The following is a 19,975-nucleotide window of genomic DNA, read 5'->3' as shown; positions in this document are numbered from 1 at the left end:
AAAGATTGATAAAGGGGGGTTCTGAATTATGTAGGCCTATGCCAAACATGATCCCAAGACTAAAACGAGATCAAAAACCCCTTGATTTGGTAATTTCTCCTTGAAACCCTCAAATTGGTGGAACAGATGTCAGCAAAATTGATAGCTCAGACATTCTCAGCATAATTGCTCTAGTGTACCCATGACGTTGTCACACTAAAGGCTAAGACTTTTCAATGGTAGGCAAATTAAATTCTGTCACAACAATAGACTTAACTCCCGTATTGTGAAATAGCCTAGGCCTAGGCCTACTTGAAAGCACTGTGCTGAAACTCGGTGTGGTTCTACTGCCATCGTGCGACCAACTGAAGAGTTTCTTTGGCAGACATAGCAGCCTACACAACACAGGGATGTATGAGAGCAACATGTTTGAGTGTAAAATCGGACCGTAATTCTCGTGTCCCGATTTTTGGCCCATTTAATATAAGGCAATTTGATGGCGAAAACATTTCATCATCTGACATTTAGCATACGTAGCATAATCTAAAGGTCTCAAATCGAACAGTACACCATACCACATGGGGCGCTGTACAAAATGAACGGTATGTGTCCATTATTGCTAACTGTGATGTAGCTAAATCGATGGTAGCTCATGTAAAGGGAGCTAAAATTATTTTGCAGGTGTTCGTGTTTTGATTTTTGAACGCCATGTCCTACAACTACGTTGTCACAGCGCAGAAACCAACGGCAGTAAATGCTTGCATTACTGGTGAGTGAATGTCCTGAACGGAATTGTTAATCTGATTGGCATAGGTGGTCCTGAAGCCTGTCATCTGTGTGCACAGCTCCCGCGCTTAACGCAAGTCGCAAAGGCCTAGCGCTTCTAGCTAGCTGTTGTCATTCTAACGCATGAAACGTTCACTGTTCGCTACCAATGTCCCTAATTTGTCTGTGTCGTCTATTCAATTTTGAATGTTTGTGTTCATCATTGTAAGACACTGATTTACGTCAAATCGTTTACATTAGGAAATAACAGCCTTAACCTAAAATGTGTGGCAATCGCTGGCTTGACGATGTTGATAGCTTGCATAGCAAACTAGCTAGCTAGTTAAACATGCGATTATAGATTTGGCTCAACATCACTGACCCAGAAAGGTAGACTAATTAGCAAAGGAATTAAATACGTAGCATTGTCTGTATCTAGACACATTCATTTCACAAACACATGGTAATGACACCTTGTTGCGTGACATTTAGCAAATGTTACATGTGTTAACCTCCCTGATTGTTTTAGTGTTATTCAACTATATGCTACCTAGCGTTGGCTAAGTCGACAGCATATTGGCTAACTTTAGCCAATTTCACAAACGGGTAGGCAACAGACAAGGCCAACTGCATGAGCCCGCAGTGTGTTTACTAGATTGGACAGGCAAATTAAAATTGCGCATGCCAGTTAGCTAATTTAGCAAGGTTTGCGAGTTGCTCATTTCTTCCCTTGTAGGTCCAACACTATCGGTTGGATAGTACATAAAAAATATTATTTTTATGGCGTAGTCTTGCGTTAATAATGATGTCAACAAACCCCTGACACTCATAAGTCTACTTCAATAACAAGTAGATACTGCTAATGTTATGTTGATTTTTTTTTTTTAAATCGCTTTCCCCTCTTTATCTGGAATGTTTAAATATTGTTGTTGTGCAGGTTCTGTCAGAGGCGTAACACATATTGGCAGAAGTAGGTCAGTCATATTCCGTGTAATACATCTTAATACTGAAGTGTTGCAATTATACCCAATACATCAGGCCACTTTACCTCCGCGGAGGACCTGAACTTGCTGATCGCTAAGAACACACGACTGGAGATCTATGTGGTCACTGCAGAGGGGCTTCGGCCCGTCAAGGAAGTGGGCATGTATGGCAAGATTGCAGTTATGGAGCTCTTCAGGCCAAAGGTCAGTGCACCTTTATACTCACGCTGTTGTTTGACTATCGTTCCTTTGGTTAGTCTGTTGTACTGCCTACTACCTCTCCACTCCCACTGAAGATCTGGATAGGTGTATCTGCATGGGTGCTAGCCGGTGTATTCGGTAATGGATTTTTTTCTTCATACTGCAATGAGTGTTCTTTGTCCTTCAGGGTGAGAGCAAGGATCTCCTCTTCATTCTCACGGCCAAATACAACGCATGCATCCTGGAGTACAAACAGAATGGAGAGAGCATTGACATCATCACTCGTGCTCATGGGAATGTTCAGGTACATTATAAGCAGTCAAAGAATGCATTTGGATGTCACAATAAAGATGCAGAGTCTGGTTGTCAGCAGCATTATTTTTCACATTTGCATTTTGTATGTACATACTCTGGTACTAAGTTCTTTGCCTTGATCCAAACAGATAGGGCAAGGCCTTCATTGAAAGTGTTGCATAGTTGTTCCTTCTTTGTTGGAAATGTCATTGCAATTGCATTTATGCAAAAATATGCAAAGTATGCATGCTTTGACATTGACTGGGTATTGCTGACGTCTTTGCCTGTCAGGACCGCATTGGTCGCCCCTCCGAGACGGGCATCATTGGCATAGTGGACCCGGAGTGCAGGATGATCGGGCTGCGGCTGTACGATGGCCTGTTCAAGGTCATCCCCCTGGACCGCGACAACCGCGAGCTCAAGGCCTTTAACATCCGCCTGGAGGAGCTGCAGGTCATCGACGTGCATTTCCTGTATGGTTGCCAGGCACCTACCGTCTGCTTCATCTACCAGGTGTGTGGGCTGGTCTGAGAGGCAGAGGAGAGCGTAATAGCAGTTACTGCATGGTTATGTCCTAATGCTAGACTTTGTTGTTCATTGACACAATTTGTTGTTCATTGTGGTATTAAGATGATGAATTGTACTTCAAGATTAGATCCGAGTAATGCATGTGTATTCGGGTACCCTTGTGAAGATTTTTTTTTTTTCCCAATTTCTCTAAGACTCTACCAAAGACTTTTTTCATCATGTCAAACAGGTATTTCCTGGATGGCAAAAGAATCCCTGGCTGAAATGAGAGCAAAAAGCTTTTAAAAAAATCATGAATCGATTTGATGTCTACATCGTTGATTGACGTCTACACCCTCCATTGTCTTACTGTTGGCCAACCCATAGACAATAGCTCCTCATGCAATATTAGTATTATTTCCACACGGTCACACTCTCTGGTAGAGTAGACAGTGTGCATTTTGTCTGAGTCCTGTTAAGCGACAATGCACACTGTTAATCTGTAAGCAGCAGCTCTGCAGTCTAGAAAGAACTAGCTTCTGTGCTGCAGATTACACAGTTAGTGTGTTGCTTGTTGTATCTGTGTACACACACAGTGACTGCATATTCTAAATATTAGAGTAATTGGAAAGGACTGGGGAGAGGTGTGCGAAGATTAACATTCATTCCACTTGCATCCAGATGGATGCGGCTGTAAAATACAATGTCTGGATGTCAGTAGCTTCAGACATTTCCAAAGGCTCCAAAATTACATTTCTCTTTCTTGTCTTGCAAAATAAAACCCACCACCCACCACAGTTTATAAAATAAAATTCCCCATCCTTTTTTCTCCATAGATTTTGAAAAATACTATGTAAAGACCTTAACAGTGAACTAAATGTGTCAGGAAGTTGCACGTAGCCTATGCTTCCTCTTCCTCTTGTCTTTTTGGCACAGAAGGTAGCCATGAGTGAAAACGGTCTTCCTTCATATTCCATGTCTGTGCTTTTATGTGCTCCTGCAGGACCCCCAGGGCCGACATGTGAAGACCTATGAAGTATCTCTGAGGGAGAAGGAGTTCAACAAGGGGCCCTGGAAGCAAGAGAATGTGGAGGCAGAGGCCTCAATGGTTATACCAGGTACAGAGGCAGGCTGAATATGAGACAGGATGAATAAAAATAGATATTTGAGTGAAAGGCAGAAAAAAGCAGAATGAATAAAAACATAAAATTATATCTGTATGTATGGAAGAGAAGGTTTCATTTTTGACATGTTAAACTGCCTTTGTATGTTGAGTATCTTAGACCAAGAAGTAATGTGTTGTTTATGTATTTTTTGACCAAGAAGTAATGTTATTTATGTATTTTTGCTGTGCAGTACCAGAGCCATTTGGTGGTGCTATAATCATTGGTCAGGAGTCTATTACATATCACAATGGAGATAAATATTTGGCCATTGCTCCCCCCATCATCAAGGTTAGTATACTGTGTGTTTCATGTGGCAGTGATGCTGAGTAAACATGCCAGAGACTTTTTATTTTTTCTTGTAGCTATCACAGCTTCGAATCCATTAAAACTTTAAGTTATAGCAAAATGGTATGAAACAATGTAGTCAAATGGTTCTCACTGCATTTCCCTTATTTTGTTCCCACAAAGTCCAATTATTAAGGTTATGCATTAATAGATCATTTCCATGAAAGAATTATAAGATATTAAGGCTTTGGAAGTGGCCTGTGTTCTGTGTGTTTATTGGTTGGGCTTTTTCCCCCACCGCCAGCAAAGCACCATCGTGTGTCACAACCGCGTGGACCCCAACGGCTCGCGCTACCTGCTAGGAGACATGGAGGGCCGGCTCTTTATGCTGCTCCTGGAGAAGGAGGAGCTCATGGACGGTGGCGTGGTGCTCAAGGACCTGCGCGTGGAACTACTTGGAGAGGTGTGTGTGTGTGTGTGTGTTGTACAAGTGAAGCAGATACAAAAGGGGGCCCAAGAAGAATGTATATCATGGCACTTGAAATATGCTGGTTTGAGCAGCTTCATAATTCAGTTAAGCAGATTCATGATGTGTGTCAAGGAAACAGCTGTTTTTTTTGTATGTTTTGTGAACCTTTTTGTGTGAATTTGTGTGGGGGCTTGAATAAGAGTTTGTGGAAGAACTGTGTGTCTGTTCTATGTGGGGATGTGTATACATACACGTGTAGATCTGCTTGGGTGCCTGATTCTGTATGAACTGCCCAGGGCTTATTTTTTTTATTGATGTTATTTCCTGTCCAACCTGCAGACCTCCATTGCTGAGTGTCTCACATACCTTGACAATGGAGTCGTCTTTGTGGGCTCCAGACTTGGTGACTCCCAGTTGGTTAAGGTCAGTGCCACCATCCCGCAGTGCTGCTAATCTCACACAAAGCTGCTGTATGACTGCAGTCCAGCAAATGGTAATGATATAACACAATGCCTAACATTTTCTCTATTGTCTAACTGTTGTTCCAGCTAAATGTGGACAGTAATGACCAGGGCTCCTATGTGGCGGTGATGGAGACGTTCACTAATCTGGGTCCTATTGTGGACATGTGTGTGGTGGACCTTGAGAGACAGGGACAAGGTCAGGTAAGAGCAACAGCATGCTCAGACCCAACAAAGCTTCGGCCACTTCAGGGAAGCAGCTGCTCTGACCCTTTGTAAACCCAGTTTGTAAATGAAATTTGTTAAACGGAATACGTCGGAATTTCATCTGACCTTGTCTCAAGCAAGGTTTTGGAAAAGTGTTTCAGAAGTTTTTTGAATTCTAGACCCTCAAAAATTAATTGTCTGTTGGCAGCTTTTCACCGTGTTGTAAGTGTGCATGCGGAGCTGGCAGACCAGCCAGCTTGAGTGTGTGTGTAAGTACTTAACCCTCGTCTCCTTTATCAGCTTGTCACCTGCTCTGGCGCTTTCAAAGAGGGCTCCCTGAGGATCATCCGCAATGGCATTGGCATCCACGAGCACGCCAGCATCGACCTGCCAGGAATCAAAGGTGAGCCTTCAGTACCCTCAGCAGGGTTGTGCACAATTCGAATTGCAATTCTGCTTCCTGTTTGCTACCTCAATTGAAATGCAAGTGAAATTCAAGAATTCAATTGGAATTTAAGAGCCTGTTTCAATTAAATTCTGGAATTTTGCACAAGCCTGACCCTCAGGAGCGCTTCTGCTGCTCCTGCCACTGAGGCCCTGTGGCACACTCATTTTTTTTCGTTTTCTTTCTTTCTTTCTTTCTTTCCTTCTTTTTTGTTTTAGTTGGCAAAGCTTTTACTCCACTTTTGTTTCAAGACATGGCGTTTTTGTTCAGTCAGTAGACTTCCCTCCCTTGGGAAATAAGCCACTAGAGTTGCTGTCTCAGCTCTGGCACCTGGTGTCCTAACAAGTCATCAGTTTCCCTCAGGAGAGAAGAGTGGAGAATAATACCCCCCTCTGTTTTTTTTAGTGCTCGCCGGTCTTCTTCAGGATTTCCCTCACTTGACTAAATAGGTAGCCGCCGGTTCGCTAATGATCCCAGATCAGTGATCCTGATGAAGGACATCAGACAGCAGTAGCCATTTAATATTAAACCCAGTCTAGGAACACAATCTAATCAGGCACTGCACCAAAATACCACGGGGGCCTGATGAATTGCCCTGATTAAATTCCAGCCAGGGACTCCTTTTTATGTGTTGTGTAATGCACTCTGGCAGCTCTCACACCCCACCCTCCCCTTCCCTCTCCGCAGGACTGTGGCCCCTGCGCTCTGAGGCTGGCAGAGAGACCGACGACATGCTGGTGCTCTCCTTCGTGGGTCAGACCAGGTGAGGGTCACTTCCGCATGCCTCTTACGGGCCTTTGTGTCCTAATTAGCATGCTGGAGGGCGCTCCCTCGTTCCCCCTAGTGGGAACCCCTATTGTGTCATTGGCACCTGATGTCTGCTGTAAAAATGGGTCATCGGATGGTGATGGTATTCATTCTTGTTTAAGTGCAGCTGTGAAAAGTGTTGGTTTCTCAGTTGACCTTTTAGTTGTGTCTGAGAGAGGAGAGAATAGGAGAGGAGAGCTGATGGTTGTGTTGTTTTTATGGTTCAGTTGTGTCTGATTAAGGCGTCTGTCTTGTCCAATCAGAGTGCTGATGCTGAGTGGAGAGGAGGTAGAGGAGACAGAGCTGCCAGGCTTTGTGGACAACCAGCAGACCTTCTTCTGTGGGAATGTGGCCCACCAGCAGCTCATACAGGTAAACACCCATAGCACTCTTATAGAACACCCATACAGGTGAACACCCATAGCAATCTTATAGAACACCCATACAGGTGAATACTCATACAGGTGAACACCTATAGCACTCTTATAGAACACCCATACAGGTAAACACCCATAGGATCACATTAGCCAGTGGCAAGCGTAACTCAACGCTCAGACCATAATAAATTCTATCTTGTTCCTATGGTAACGGTTTGCCTTAAATGACAATTGAATACTCTTGCATTGCGCTTTGAAAGTTGAAACAAGTTCAACGCTCAGCTTGCTCAACGCTAGCGTTACGCCAGCGTTGCCAGCGTTCCGCTGCCGAACCATAGAGAACAATAGGAAACCTGCTGCTGGCCAATGTGATCCTCGCCTTATAGAACACCCATACAGGTGAACACCCATAGCACTCTTAGAGCACCCAGACAGGTAAACACCCATATAGGTGAACACCTACACTACTGTTAGAAATGTCCTTGTTTTCATCATTAATGTTGTAAATGACTGACTGTGAAAGAAATGGCTGATCTTTAATGCAATATCTGCATAAGTATACAGATGCCCATTATCAGCAACCATTCATCCAATGTTCCAAAGGCACATTCTGTTTACTAATCTGATATAATTTTAAAAGGCTAACTGAGAAAGAAAACATTGGAGAACCCTTTTGCAATTATGTAAGCACATAATGTAATCTGAAAACTGTCTATAATGGAGTGGAATGGACATTTCTAAGTGACCCCAAACTTTTGAACGGCAGTGTATAGCACTCTTCTAGAACACCCAGACAGATGAACGCTCATAGCACTCTTAACTGGTCATTGTGTGATGAACATTACTGTCTGTGAACATTGTGGGTTCTCACGAGTCCTTGACATCCTTGGTAGTTTTTTATTTATTTATTTTTTTTATTTTATAATTGTATTGAAGAAATCAAGGCCTTTTAGAGTGTTTTGGAAAATAGTCACAAATAGAGAGGGGTCATTGGCAGTACTTGAGAGAATTGGTATGTTTTTGTCAGAAAAGGCAAGCGATTGCGTAATCTGCCTTCACTATAACAAAGCACAATTGAGAAATATTGAGTGTTCATGCCTTCTAGCCTCTCTCTCTCTCTTTTTGATGGCTGTCAGTCCTGAGTTTCTGTAAAGCCGGATAGTACTCATAGTTCTCATTTTAAAAATTCTCTCTCTAGTATCTCAAACTGTGGTGTTTTGGCCCCTTGAATTCTGAAAAGTGATATTAAAAAAGTTGTGGTTGTTCAAGCAAGTTAAAAAATATTATAGTTAAAACGTTTTAATTTCCCAGGCTTTTGTGAAACATGTATAGCCCACTACACTACCTGTTTCTTTCTAAGGCGTCTAGACACAAACTCAAACACTACCCAACAACAGTTTTTTACACGGTTCAAAAGGTGATTGGTCTGAGTGCATAATATGCATATTATGTAGACATCCACTCAACAAGTTGTCTCCTAAATTAGCATCAGAATGGCATGGTGCGAATGCAGTGTTTAAAAGTTGTGACTAAAATCTGCCTCTACAGCATGTTCTGCTAGGAGCAGAGGTGGTCAACATCAGGCAGCTGCTCTCCAGTGTCAGACAGCAATTAGGCTCATACCCTGAATATGCCGTGTAAGCAGCTCCAAAACTGTTAATAATTAAAGGCAACTTATTCTCAAGTCGACAGCTCAACATTTGTGAAATTTTAATGTAGTGCATTAATACAATTTCTGTAGGTTAGAGGATGTGGAAGTTGGACTGCTATTCTGCTGAGATGTACTATAAAGCGGTATAGACTCGTTTGTGGATATAATTTGCCTGGATTATCACTTACAAATGCCTGTTTTGAAGTATTTAGAGACAGACACAGATAGAGACAGACACAGATAGAGACAGACACAGATAGAGACAGACACAGATAGAGAGAGACACAGATAGAGACAGACACAGATAGAGACAGACACAGATAGAGACAGACACAGACAGAGACAGACACAGACAGAGACAGACACAGACAGAGAGAGAGAGAGACAGACAGACAGACAGAGACACAATCAGCAGATGAGACACAGACAAGAGAAAGACAGAGAACAGACACTGACAGACAGTACAGAGACAGAACATAGCCTGGCAACAGATAGTGGGAACAGACAGACAAACATGGCTGACAGAAAGACAGACAGACAGAAACACAGAGAGAGAGAGAGACAGACAGACAGACAGAGACACAAAATCAGTTACCATTAGGGGACACACATTTTCAAGAGAAAACCTGAGAACCTGACTGACAAAGTACAGACTCAGTGAACATAGCCTGGCAATAGAAATGCTGGGAAGGCACAGACAAACATGGCTGCCAAATGAAAGGACTAGACCTGAAACACAGTAGAGACATAGAACATACCTGACACAGTGCACAAAATATGTTAACATTAGGGGAACTTATTTGCAGACACACACCCTTCTCCATAGTTCATAATTCATATTTGTGTACAATTATCATTATTCTGTTTTATTTGTGTGTCCTCTTCCCCTCCCCATTTGATGTATTTGACCCAAATTTGATGCAATTTGACCCAAATGCTTTGGAGAATACTGAGAGAGAGAGATGGTTAGAGCTAATAAATAGAGATAGAGAGAGAGAGAGAGAGAGAGAGAGATAGAGAGAGAGATCGATCAGTGAGTTGACCAAAGGAACACGTGAATTGGTAACGAGTTATTGGTTCATAGTTTTGTTGAATATCAGCCTGACACATTTGTATGAAAATGCATTACATTTTCTGCACCCTTTGTGTGTAAACAGTTTGTTCTGTGGGACTGCATAATCATAGCGGAGTGCGTTTCATTCACACTCTAGGGGGCAAGACTCTCTGCTACCCAGCTCTCTTATAAAAGGCTCATTTGCCCACAACAAAAAGAAAAGTGTCAGCAAAAGTCTGCTCATTATAAATATTTCATTCTCTTCCACATCAGACTTTAATGCATTTAAATATTTCAACTAAGAATCAGTTGGGGCCATTATAAAGCAACGCGGCTGTAATTCATCTCTCTCTTCACTCAACATTTTTTTTATATTCCATATAAAACTCAAGTTTAGGAAACGTGTGACATCTTGGACAGAGGACTATCCTGCCTGTCCATAGCTGGTAGTATTAAAAGTGTGTGGTTGTGACACTGTGTGTTGACGGACATGTTTCTTGTCGTCTTTTGCCGTGCAGATTACGTCTGGCTCCGTGCGGCTGGTGACCCAGGACAGCAAGTCTTTGGTGAGCGAGTGGAAGGAGCCGCAGGGGCGTAACATCAGCGTGGCGGCCTGCAACTCCACACAGGTGGTGCTGGCCGTGGGTCGTGTGCTCTATTACCTGCAGATCCTCACCGGGGAGCTCAAACAGATCAGGTACACACACACACACAGGGGAGCTCAGACACAGACATCAGCAGGGAGCTCAAACAGATCAGGCACACACACACACACACACGGGCACAGACAGACACACACACACACACACAGGGGAGCTCAGACACAGACATCAGCAGGGAGCTCAAACAGATCAGGTAAACACACACAGGGGAGCTCAGACACAGACATCAGCAGGGAGCTCAAACAGATCAGGTAAACAGACACGCACACACACACAAACACCTCACCAGTGAGCTCAAACAGATCAGGCACACACATACACAAAATGCTAAAACATGCACATAATGGGACTGAAATCTTTTAATAAAGTGTGAATGAATGGATGGTGTTATAGATGTGTGTATGTACGTTAATGGTGTTGACACTGGTACTTCTCAGCATCAGTGCTGTGGGTGATAGTTGGCTAGACAACAACTTCACACTTGCACCACTTTTACCTCCCCATGCTTTCTACCCCAAAGTAGAAATAAACAGTCACACTCACTACCTAGCATACTTCAGCCATTTAAATGTAGAGTAGCTACATTTAGTTAGTCTCTTCATCTTCTGAATAAGAAGTAATTTCACAATAGGTCTAATTGTAGCTTTTGAAAGAATTTCAAATGGAGGAATTGAAGTGATATCTGAGAAGTGACAGTCCAGTGATGGACGCATACACTCTCGTATACAACACTGCACCATTCCTCTCCACACACACACACCCACTGAATCACTCTGAGGAGGCGCCATGCTGAAATCACCTACAGGTACACACACACATACACACACACACACACAGGAGCAGTCACACAGCAAGTCACCTTCCTGCTGTAATGGAACGATCCTCTTTCTCATCCTCCTCCTCCTTCTTCCTCTCATCCTCCTCTTCCTCATCCTCCTCCTCCTCCTCTCCCATTGGCTGTGCAGCACCACAGAGATGGAGCACGAGGTGGCCTGCCTGGACATCACCCCTCTGGGGGAGAGCGGTGGCGAGTCGTCCCTGTGCGCCGTGGGGCTCTGGACGGACATCTCGGCTCGCGTGCTCAAGCTGCCCTGCTTCAGCCCGCTGCACAAGGAGATGCTGGGAGGAGGTGAGGCAGACAAGGAGCTCTCCAGCAGCCAGATGTGTGTGGGTGGAGGCAGGGCAGAGGGTGTGATTCTAAGGTGGTTAATTATGGCGTGACACTGTCATGTTTAGCAGGTGGCAGAATGTCTGGCCAGGTGGGAGAAATGACTCACACTCTCTCTCTCACACACAAACACTCACTCTTTCTCTCTCTTTCTTTCTTTCTTTCTCTCTCTCTCTCACTCTCTCTCTCCTCAGAGATCATTCCTCGTTCCATTCTGATGACAACGTTTGAGGGAAGTCATTATCTTCTGTGTGCACTTGGAGACGGAGCCCTCTTTTACTTTGGCCTGGACCTACAATCAGGTCAGTGATTGTACTTACCTACCTGCCTGTCCCACTATGTCCACCTACCTGTGCACTTACCCCAATTGTTAGTTTATATCTGAATGCTATTGAAATCATGAAAAAATAATTTTATTAATTTGATTTTTTTTGTTTAATGGTAAGGTTGTATTTATCAGTTATTATCATGCACACATGTGTAGTAAATACCATAAACAAAGGAGAATTTGATCATAGAGGGAAGATATTAATAATATATTTGTAATTATTATAATTATAGAGAAATGGGAAAAGCATGTAGAACAAGAAAGAATATCCGACACACAGCAGTCTGCACCTTTCAAGATGATGCACCCCCAGTGATTGCACTAAAGCTAAATACATCGGTTTCTGCTCTATTTACAACTGTGTTCTGTGTTCCTTGGGCCTGTGTAGGCGCTCTGAGCGAACGCAAGAAGGTGACCTTGGGGACGCAGCCCACGGTTCTGCGCACATTCCGCTCGCTCTCCACCTCCAACGTGTTCGCCTGCTCCGACCGGCCCACCGTCATCTACTCTAGCAACCACAAGCTGGTCTTCTCCAACGTAAACCTCAAGGAGGTCAACTACATGTGCCCCCTCAACTCCGAAGGCTACCCTGACAGGTGTGTGTGTGTGTGTGCGCGCGCTACCCGGACAGGTGTGTGTGTGTGTGTGTGCGCGCGCTACCCTGACAGGTGTGTGTGTGTGTGTGTGTGTGTGCGTACATTGTTTTGTGTGTGTGTGCACTCATGCGTATTGTTGTGTGTGTGTGTGGGTGGACTTCAGGCGGATTGTGATTGTCAGAGGACCACCAGTGGCAAGTTTGTGTTGGCCTCAGCGTATGCTACCATCTGGCCTGATCCATGTGTGGTTTCTGTTCTGAGCATGTTAAGAAAACTTTTGTTCTCTCTGTCTCTCTCTCTCTCTCTCTCTCTTTTCCCTCATGGCAGCCTTGCCCTGGCCAACAACAGCACACTCACCATCGGCACCATCGATGAGATCCAGAAGTTGCACATACGCACAGTGCCCCTCTATGAATCACCAAGGTGGGTGTGCGTGGGTGATGCTTCATCCGTCACTGACTCGTCAATTCACTTGACAGCAGGATCACTATGAATCCGATAACAATGCAATCTGCTGTGACTAGGAATAATAGTCCCTTTTTATTGAGAGAGCCTGTGTTTGTCTTCTGCCTTTTGTTCTGTTGCAGCAGTAGAAGAATACAAATGGGCTCAGACCTAAAGAGTATTGTGGTTAGGTATAGGCTAAGGGCAGGACTAGAGTTTGGCTCTTTGTTTGGAGAAGCTTGGAGAAAAGGTCAGGTTGTAATTTTACTTTCTAGTCAAGAAATGAGGCTGTGGACACGGGTTGCGGATTGCAGTGTTAATATTTGTTGTTAATCAAACCAGTTGATTTGTTGTGTGTCAAATCGGTTACTCCATGTACAGACGTTCTAGAAATGTGTTGCATCAAAGCATGGAGTGTGAGAAGTACGCATGTACCATGTTGTATTATTGCATATGGTATCGAGTTCCTGCAATATAGATGAATTTACATACCACAGTATTGACAATAGGGTTGAATGATATTTTTGCATAGCTTTGTGTGCAGCATAGGACTGTATGATGGGTTAATGTTTTTGGATATTACAAATTATTATTATACAGCTCTTAGTGACTTGAATGGGATTTCCCAAAGTTCTATGGTCAAATATAATCATGTAATTCAATGGCAACGGGTTTTGTGCTTATGATTTACCGGTACGTCTTTTAATATCACTCCGCAAGTAGTCCGGTCACTTCTTGCAATGGAACTTCATTCAAAAGTGAAAGCAGACAGTTGATCTACTGTGTTCTAGAGGATGTAACAAATAAATGTAGACGTATCATGTGGAGTTTATTTTTTCATTTTGGCAAGTAGCCGTATAATAAGCGCGATAAAGAATGGAACGCTAGTCATTATCGGGAAAATAAGCCCCTTCAGGCCGATACAAGACCGGTTTGACCTGTCGGGACTTATTTTCCCGATAATGACCGGTGTTCCATACATTATCCCTTACATATTGATTCTTCCACATTATGTAGTGGTCTTACCATATCAAAATTGTACATTTCACCATTGCTGCTCATAATATTGAAATATGAGTTTTAGCCATATCACCCATTCCTAGTTAGAAGTGGTAAGGAGTCGGACTGACTTGGACGCCACCACGCTGTTCTAATATGTAAAGGATAATGTATAGAACGCCGGTCATTACTGGGAAAATAAGTCCAGACAGGGCGAACCAGTCTTGTTCCGCCCTGAAGGGACTTATTTTCCCAGTAATGACCGGCGTTCTATACATTATCCCGCTTATTACACGGCTACTTGTCAAAACGAAATAATAAACTCCCCCCGATATGACTTTAGCCTACAGAGCCTAGCCTATTTGTTACCGTTCATCGTGGCATTTGCTGAGAAACAAATAGCAGCAAATATATTTTACCGTAGAACTTTGGGAAATCCCATTCAAGCCAATGGAGCGTTCTACTTGTCTTGTGAAGAGCCGTGTAATAAAATATATTAATAATAATAATATTATTAACGTAGGCTCTGTGTGTGTCCCACACCTTTTTAGGAGGATCTGCTACCAGGAAGTATCCCAGTGCTTCGGGGTTCTGTCCAGCAGGGTGGAGATGCAAGATGCCAGTGGCGCCACCAACCCAGTCCGCCCCAGCGCCAGCACTCAGGTGAGCTCTCAGCGCCGGGTCGTTTGTCCTCATCTTAATTAGTTTCAGGTGTAGGCCTTAGGCTCTGTAAATAGCTCTGAGGCCATGCAAATGATTCATTTGTATAGTTGTTGTTGTTAATTAATTGTATTAAATGAATAATTGAAGATGAAAAATGTAAGTGAGTTGAAATACTTAATTTACACCGTGTGTGTTTCTCCCTGTAGGCTCTCTCCAGCAGTGTAAGCTCCAGTAAGCTCTTTCCTAGCAGCACTTCACCACATGAGACCTCCTTTGGGGACGAAGTGGAAGTCCACAGCCTGCTTGTAGTGGACCAGCACACCTTTGAAGGTAGGCGCACACACTCTCACACACTCACTAACTGCACTCAGAAATTGCATTAATATTTAATGTAGCCTGGCAGCGTGTGTGTGTGTGTGTGTGTCGCTGCTGTGATTTACTCTGGTGTGACTGACTGTGACTGACCGTCTCTCCATGCCAGTGCTGCACGCCCACCAGCTGCTGCAGAACGAGTACGCCCTCAGCATGGTGTCGTGCAAGCTGGGCCGCGACCCCGCCGTCTACTTTGTCGTGGGCACAGCCATGGTCTACCCCGAGGAGGCGGAGCCCAAGCAGGGACGCATCATCGTGTTCCACTACACCGACGGTGAGCTGCACCCACAGGGGCTGCGTGGGCTGCTTGTTAGAACTAAGAACCGATGGCACCTGACTCCACATGCCGTTAATTACCGGTCGGTTCAGGTTGTCATAGAAGTATAGCACAGAGGAGGCGTGTGGATGGCCGCCTATCGTAGTGATGCCATCTGTGTACGTGACAAGCATGCCACAGGCTGGTTTTCTCCAAACACTTGAGTGTGAAGAGCTAACTGTCTGTGTGTGTGTCCGTGTGTGTGTGTCCATCTGTGTTGCATGTTCCGGTGCGAAGGCAAACTCCAGACGGTCGCTGAGAAGGAGGTGAAGGGAGCGGTGTACTCCATGGTGGAATTCAACGGCAAACTGCTCGCCAGCATCAACAGCACCGTGAGTGGAACTCGACTCTCTCTCTGTGCACATGCGTGTGCGTATACAGAGGTAGAGGGAGAGACTTTGGGGGTGTATTTTAATGAGTTTGTCCACATTTTTTCATCAACAAATCGCTGGGCGTAGAGCCTGATGTATTACAGCCAGTGAGTAGGAGAAACATCCTGACTTGATGAAGAGTGTGACCATCTGCTGCTCTCCAGGCTTGTTTGCTTTGCTTGTCTCATGGGTTTTTCTTACACACACACGCACTCCCCCACACACACACACACACACACGCACTCCCACACACACGCACTCTCCCACACACACACTCTCTCCCACACACACACTCACACACACACACACTCCCACACCACTCTACTCCCTTCAGGTCCGTCTGTACGAGTGGACGGCTGAGAAGGAGCTGAGGACGGAGTGCAACCATTACAACAACATCATGGCTCTGTACCTGAAGACCAAAGGAGACTTCATCCTGGTGGGAGATCTCATGAGATCAGTGCTGCTGCTGGCCTACAAGCCCATGGAGGGCAACTTTGAGGAGGTGAGGGGGAGCTGGGGCAAGGAAGAAGGGCAACTTTGAGGAGGGGGCAGGAAGGAGAGGGTGGGGCTCCAGACACACTGTGTCCTGTGTCTGTATCCTTAGGTGCCAGTCTCCAGCGTGAAGGATAAATGAACGTCCTGTCACTCTCTTCCTGTGTTTAATATATTTTGGTCTGTGCTTCCTTTGTGCCTATCACACTTCCCACTAGAGTTCTGTAGCAAATCATGGGCCGTTATATCGGGTGACATTATACATTTTACAAATGTATAATTAGATTCTTACAACATAGCCCCTAAGCTGTTATAAAATCACTGGAATTTACGGCCTCTCAGGGCTTGTTGCTTAATTTTAGGATGCCATCTTGGGCTTTGGGAAACACATTGACTTTTTTTTTACAATTGTCTGATGTTTTACAGACTAAACAACTAATTGATTAATCAAGAAAATAATTGACAGATGCAGCAATTAAAAAAAAATAATCTTAAATTGCAGCCCTACCAGTCACGTCATTAGTATATTAGCTGCCCGAAGGAAATGTAATCTAAGGAACTGACAAGGAATGTAATGGTCTTAAAATGACATTGTAGTTTCCACGTGGAGCACTGGAGGGGTTTTAATATTGATTGGGGATATTAGAGGGGAGAGGAATAGGATCATGTAGGATCAAATAAATACAGCAGAATAAGGTGTGATGTCTTTGTTTACTGGAACTCTAGTTAAAATGTGTGTGTTTGTCGTTTGTCTTTGAAGATTGCACGGGATTTCAACCCCAACTGGATGAGTGCTGTTGAGATCCTCGACGATGACAACTTCTTGGGGGCAGAGAATGCCTTTAACCTCTTTGTTTGTCAGAAAGACAGGTGCGTTTAGCGTTTGATCACTTGCCTTTGTGTGACTCCCTACTGAATTATTGCAACTGCGTTACACTATGAGAGAGACTCATGTGAGCTGTGGTCTCTTTTTTCTTTCTTTCTTTCTTTCTTTCTTTCTTTCTTTCTCTCTGTTCTTCTTTTCACCCCGTCATGCTGGTCTCTGGCTCCGTCGCTCCGCAGTGCTGCCACCACAGATGAGGAGCGGCAGCACCTCCAGGAGGTGGGTGTCTTCCACCTCGGCGAGTTCGTCAACGTGTTCTCCCACGGCTCCCTGGTGCTGCAGAACCTGGGCGAGAGCTCCACGCCCACGCAAGGCTCCGTGCTCTTTGGCACTGTCAACGGCATGATTGGTGAGGCTCTGCCAGCATGCAGGCAGGCGGCCGTGTTTCCCCTAGTGGCCCTTCTCAGGCAGACATCTTGGGCTTTTTTTAAAAAAGTCTTTGGACATGTAGAGGGCAAAAGCAATTTGTTTGCTCTAGTCTACCTGCAGTGTGGCGCGAACCTCATCTCTCTCTCTCTCTCTCTCTCTCTCTCTCTCTCTCTCTCTCTCTCTCTCTCTGTGTTTTTAGGGCTGGTGACATCTTTGTCTGAGGGCTGGTACAGCCTGCTGTTAGATCTGCAAAACAGACTCAACAAGGTCATCAAGAGCGTGGGCAAGATTGAGCACAGCTTATATCCTTTCCATTAATCTAAAAACAACCTGTTTTTTCACCTCCTCTATGCACCTTGTCCTTGGTTTGTCTCTGTGTGTTCCTCAGTCAAGATGCCCTCTGTCCGTCTTTGTGTGTTCCTCTCTCTAGATGTCCGCTGCCTGTCTATGTGTTCCTCAGTCGAGATGTTCTCTGTTTGTCTGTGTGTGTGTGTCTTGTGCCTTTCCCTTAACGCCTTGCACTTGGAGGTCTTTCCACACGGAGCGCAAGACCGAGCAGGCCACAGGCTTCATTGACGGCGACCTGATCGAGAGCTTCCTGGACCTGGGTCGAGCCAAGATGCAGGAGGTGGTCAGCGGATTACAGGTGAGGCCCCAGAGCTCCACTGGTCGGCGGTGTGGGTAGACTGTCCTGGCGGAGTTCAAAATGACCCTCGGCTTGTCTGCGGCATTGATGTTCTCAATGTCATCGTGCAAGTTTGCTGTTGACATTTGTGTGCTTTCCATGCCCTTTTCTCTAAGTAGAGCATTTTATTCATACTGTTCCTGTTAAACCTAATGTGGGGCAACCAAGATGCATTTAAGAGGACAAAATATTGCTCTGGTTTAGTCCAAACCATGCACACAATACAAAAATAAATTTGCTTAATAAGATCTGTGTACATCAAATATTCCTCCATGAATGGTAATTGGAATCACATCTACTTCCAACAGCTTGAATTTATATCTGACAGTTTCTTATGTCTGGCTATTGCAAGCTTGAATTAGTTGCTTCAGATTAAAAGCGTCTGCCAAATGGACACATGTAATTGTGGCTCTCTCTCTCTCTCTCTCTCTCTCTCTCTCTCTCTCTCTCTCTCTCTCTCTCTCTCTCGGGGTGTCCACTCCTCTAGATTGATGACGGGAGTGGGATGAAACGCGAGGCGACAGTGGATGAGGTCATTAAGATTGTGGAAGAGCTCACCCGCATCCATTAGCTGCTCCCCGATAGCTCTGTACATGTATATAAATAAAAACAATCACCGTGTGTATAATTGTGTCTACTTTATGCTTTATGTATCTTGTTGTTTGTCTTGGCGTAAGTATGTGTTTCTGTGTGCGTGTGCATGTGTGTCCCCACACCATTGTTGAGATGAACCTCCTTGAAGCTTTCCTGTAACACATGCAGGACCTTGTGCACGTACACAGGTACGTGTGTGTGAGCACACACACACACACTCACATACATACATACATACATGCATACACACACACACACACACACACACGCATACATACATGCTCTCAAAAAAAAAGGAAACCCTCGACCCCGGGTGGGTTGTACGCTCCAGTAGGACACTGACTGGGAAAAGAGTGTGTGAACAGCAGCATTGAGTGGACCAGACTCTGGCCGCAGACCGGACGTCAGGACGGTGGAGAAAAAGGTTTCGCCGCGGTGGCTTTGAGCTTTAATGGCACCTGATCATCAGTCTGATGGCCCTGGCGAGGAAGTGCATTGTGGGAAACAAGTGCGCATCACAGGAGCATTCTTTGAGTGGTGCCGAACGGAAAGGGCGTTGATACATTTTTAGTGTTTTTTTTTTTTTTTTCCCTCAGTCTGTTTTTTGTCTGTGATATTTCTTTTAATAAAATTTGCATCAGTATTTCCTCTAAAGAGTGTCGTTGTAATTCATTCTACTATGTCACTGACTTGTCAAGTTATGCTTTGTACTCTTATCACAGATCTCAGAAGTGGAGATGATTTCCAAAAGTTTGGGTAATTGTAGAGGGAGTGATGGCTCAGATTACCATTTTGATCGTGAGCTGCCCGTGGGGGATAGAAGGGACCCAAGCACAGCTTCACGCCAGTAAGCAGACCCTCCAGTCAGCATAATGTGCCTACTGGCAGATGTGAACTCCACCACCTTGGGTGTTTTGGCTGCACTTGGGGGCCCTGTGCCACTATCTCCTTTCTATTCTTTTTTTTTTAAATTACAAGCTATTGACTGTTGAATTGCACACTCCAATATATGTGTAAAATTGCCTATTGTGGAGTAATTAAACAGAAATGAGGTAGCTCGGCATTCCTGTAGGAAGGCCCCTGGGCACACACACACACAAGGGGTAATTGGGGACATGATAAGAACCAGTTTTACCCTAGCAGGAAAGAGATGAGTTAGACCAAGGCACTTAAAAACCTCCAGCTACACAGCTTTGCATCCACTCTAATCCTGCTCTTCATAGAAGGAAACTTCATTAAAGCGATTTAGCTCAACGCAGCGTTGATTGACAATATTCAGTTGTCATGAAGGTCAGAGTGGCTATTATTAATGGATTCTCACTGCTCTGCTGCCCCTACATACTCAAGGAATTCTTCTCATATAGTAGTTAGACTGTCAA

The 19,975-nt window shown here is 44.5% G+C and overlaps 1 protein-coding gene across 1 annotated transcript; it reads left to right on the top strand.

Moving 5' to 3' along the window:
- Positions 1-591: 591 nt before the first annotated feature.
- Positions 592-18,626, top strand: ddb1 (damage-specific DNA binding protein 1). Its single transcript, XM_048262536.1, has 27 exons — positions 592-748; positions 1,783-1,931; positions 2,116-2,232; positions 2,514-2,735; positions 3,733-3,847; positions 4,086-4,183; positions 4,485-4,643; positions 4,989-5,072; positions 5,198-5,314; positions 5,618-5,720; positions 6,450-6,525; positions 6,833-6,941; positions 10,170-10,348; positions 11,279-11,442; positions 11,676-11,783; positions 12,198-12,405; positions 12,733-12,828; positions 14,400-14,511; positions 14,718-14,841; positions 14,993-15,157; positions 15,437-15,531; positions 15,905-16,075; positions 16,826-16,935; positions 17,128-17,297; positions 17,517-17,619; positions 17,840-17,963; positions 18,490-18,626. Exons 1-27 carry the CDS (start codon positions 688-690, stop codon positions 18,571-18,573), a joined length of 3,423 nt encoding a protein of 1,140 aa, XP_048118493.1. The 5' UTR covers positions 592-687; the 3' UTR covers positions 18,574-18,626.
- Positions 18,627-19,975: the final 1,349 nt, after the last annotated feature.

The sequence above is a fragment of the Alosa alosa genome, chromosome 14 (assembly GCF_017589495.1).
Source record: "Alosa alosa isolate M-15738 ecotype Scorff River chromosome 14, AALO_Geno_1.1, whole genome shotgun sequence".
Lineage (NCBI taxonomy): Eukaryota > Metazoa > Chordata > Actinopteri > Clupeiformes > Clupeidae > Alosa > Alosa alosa.
Note: the sequence above shows the minus strand (reverse complement) of the source record. Positions and strands in the feature narration are given on the sequence as shown.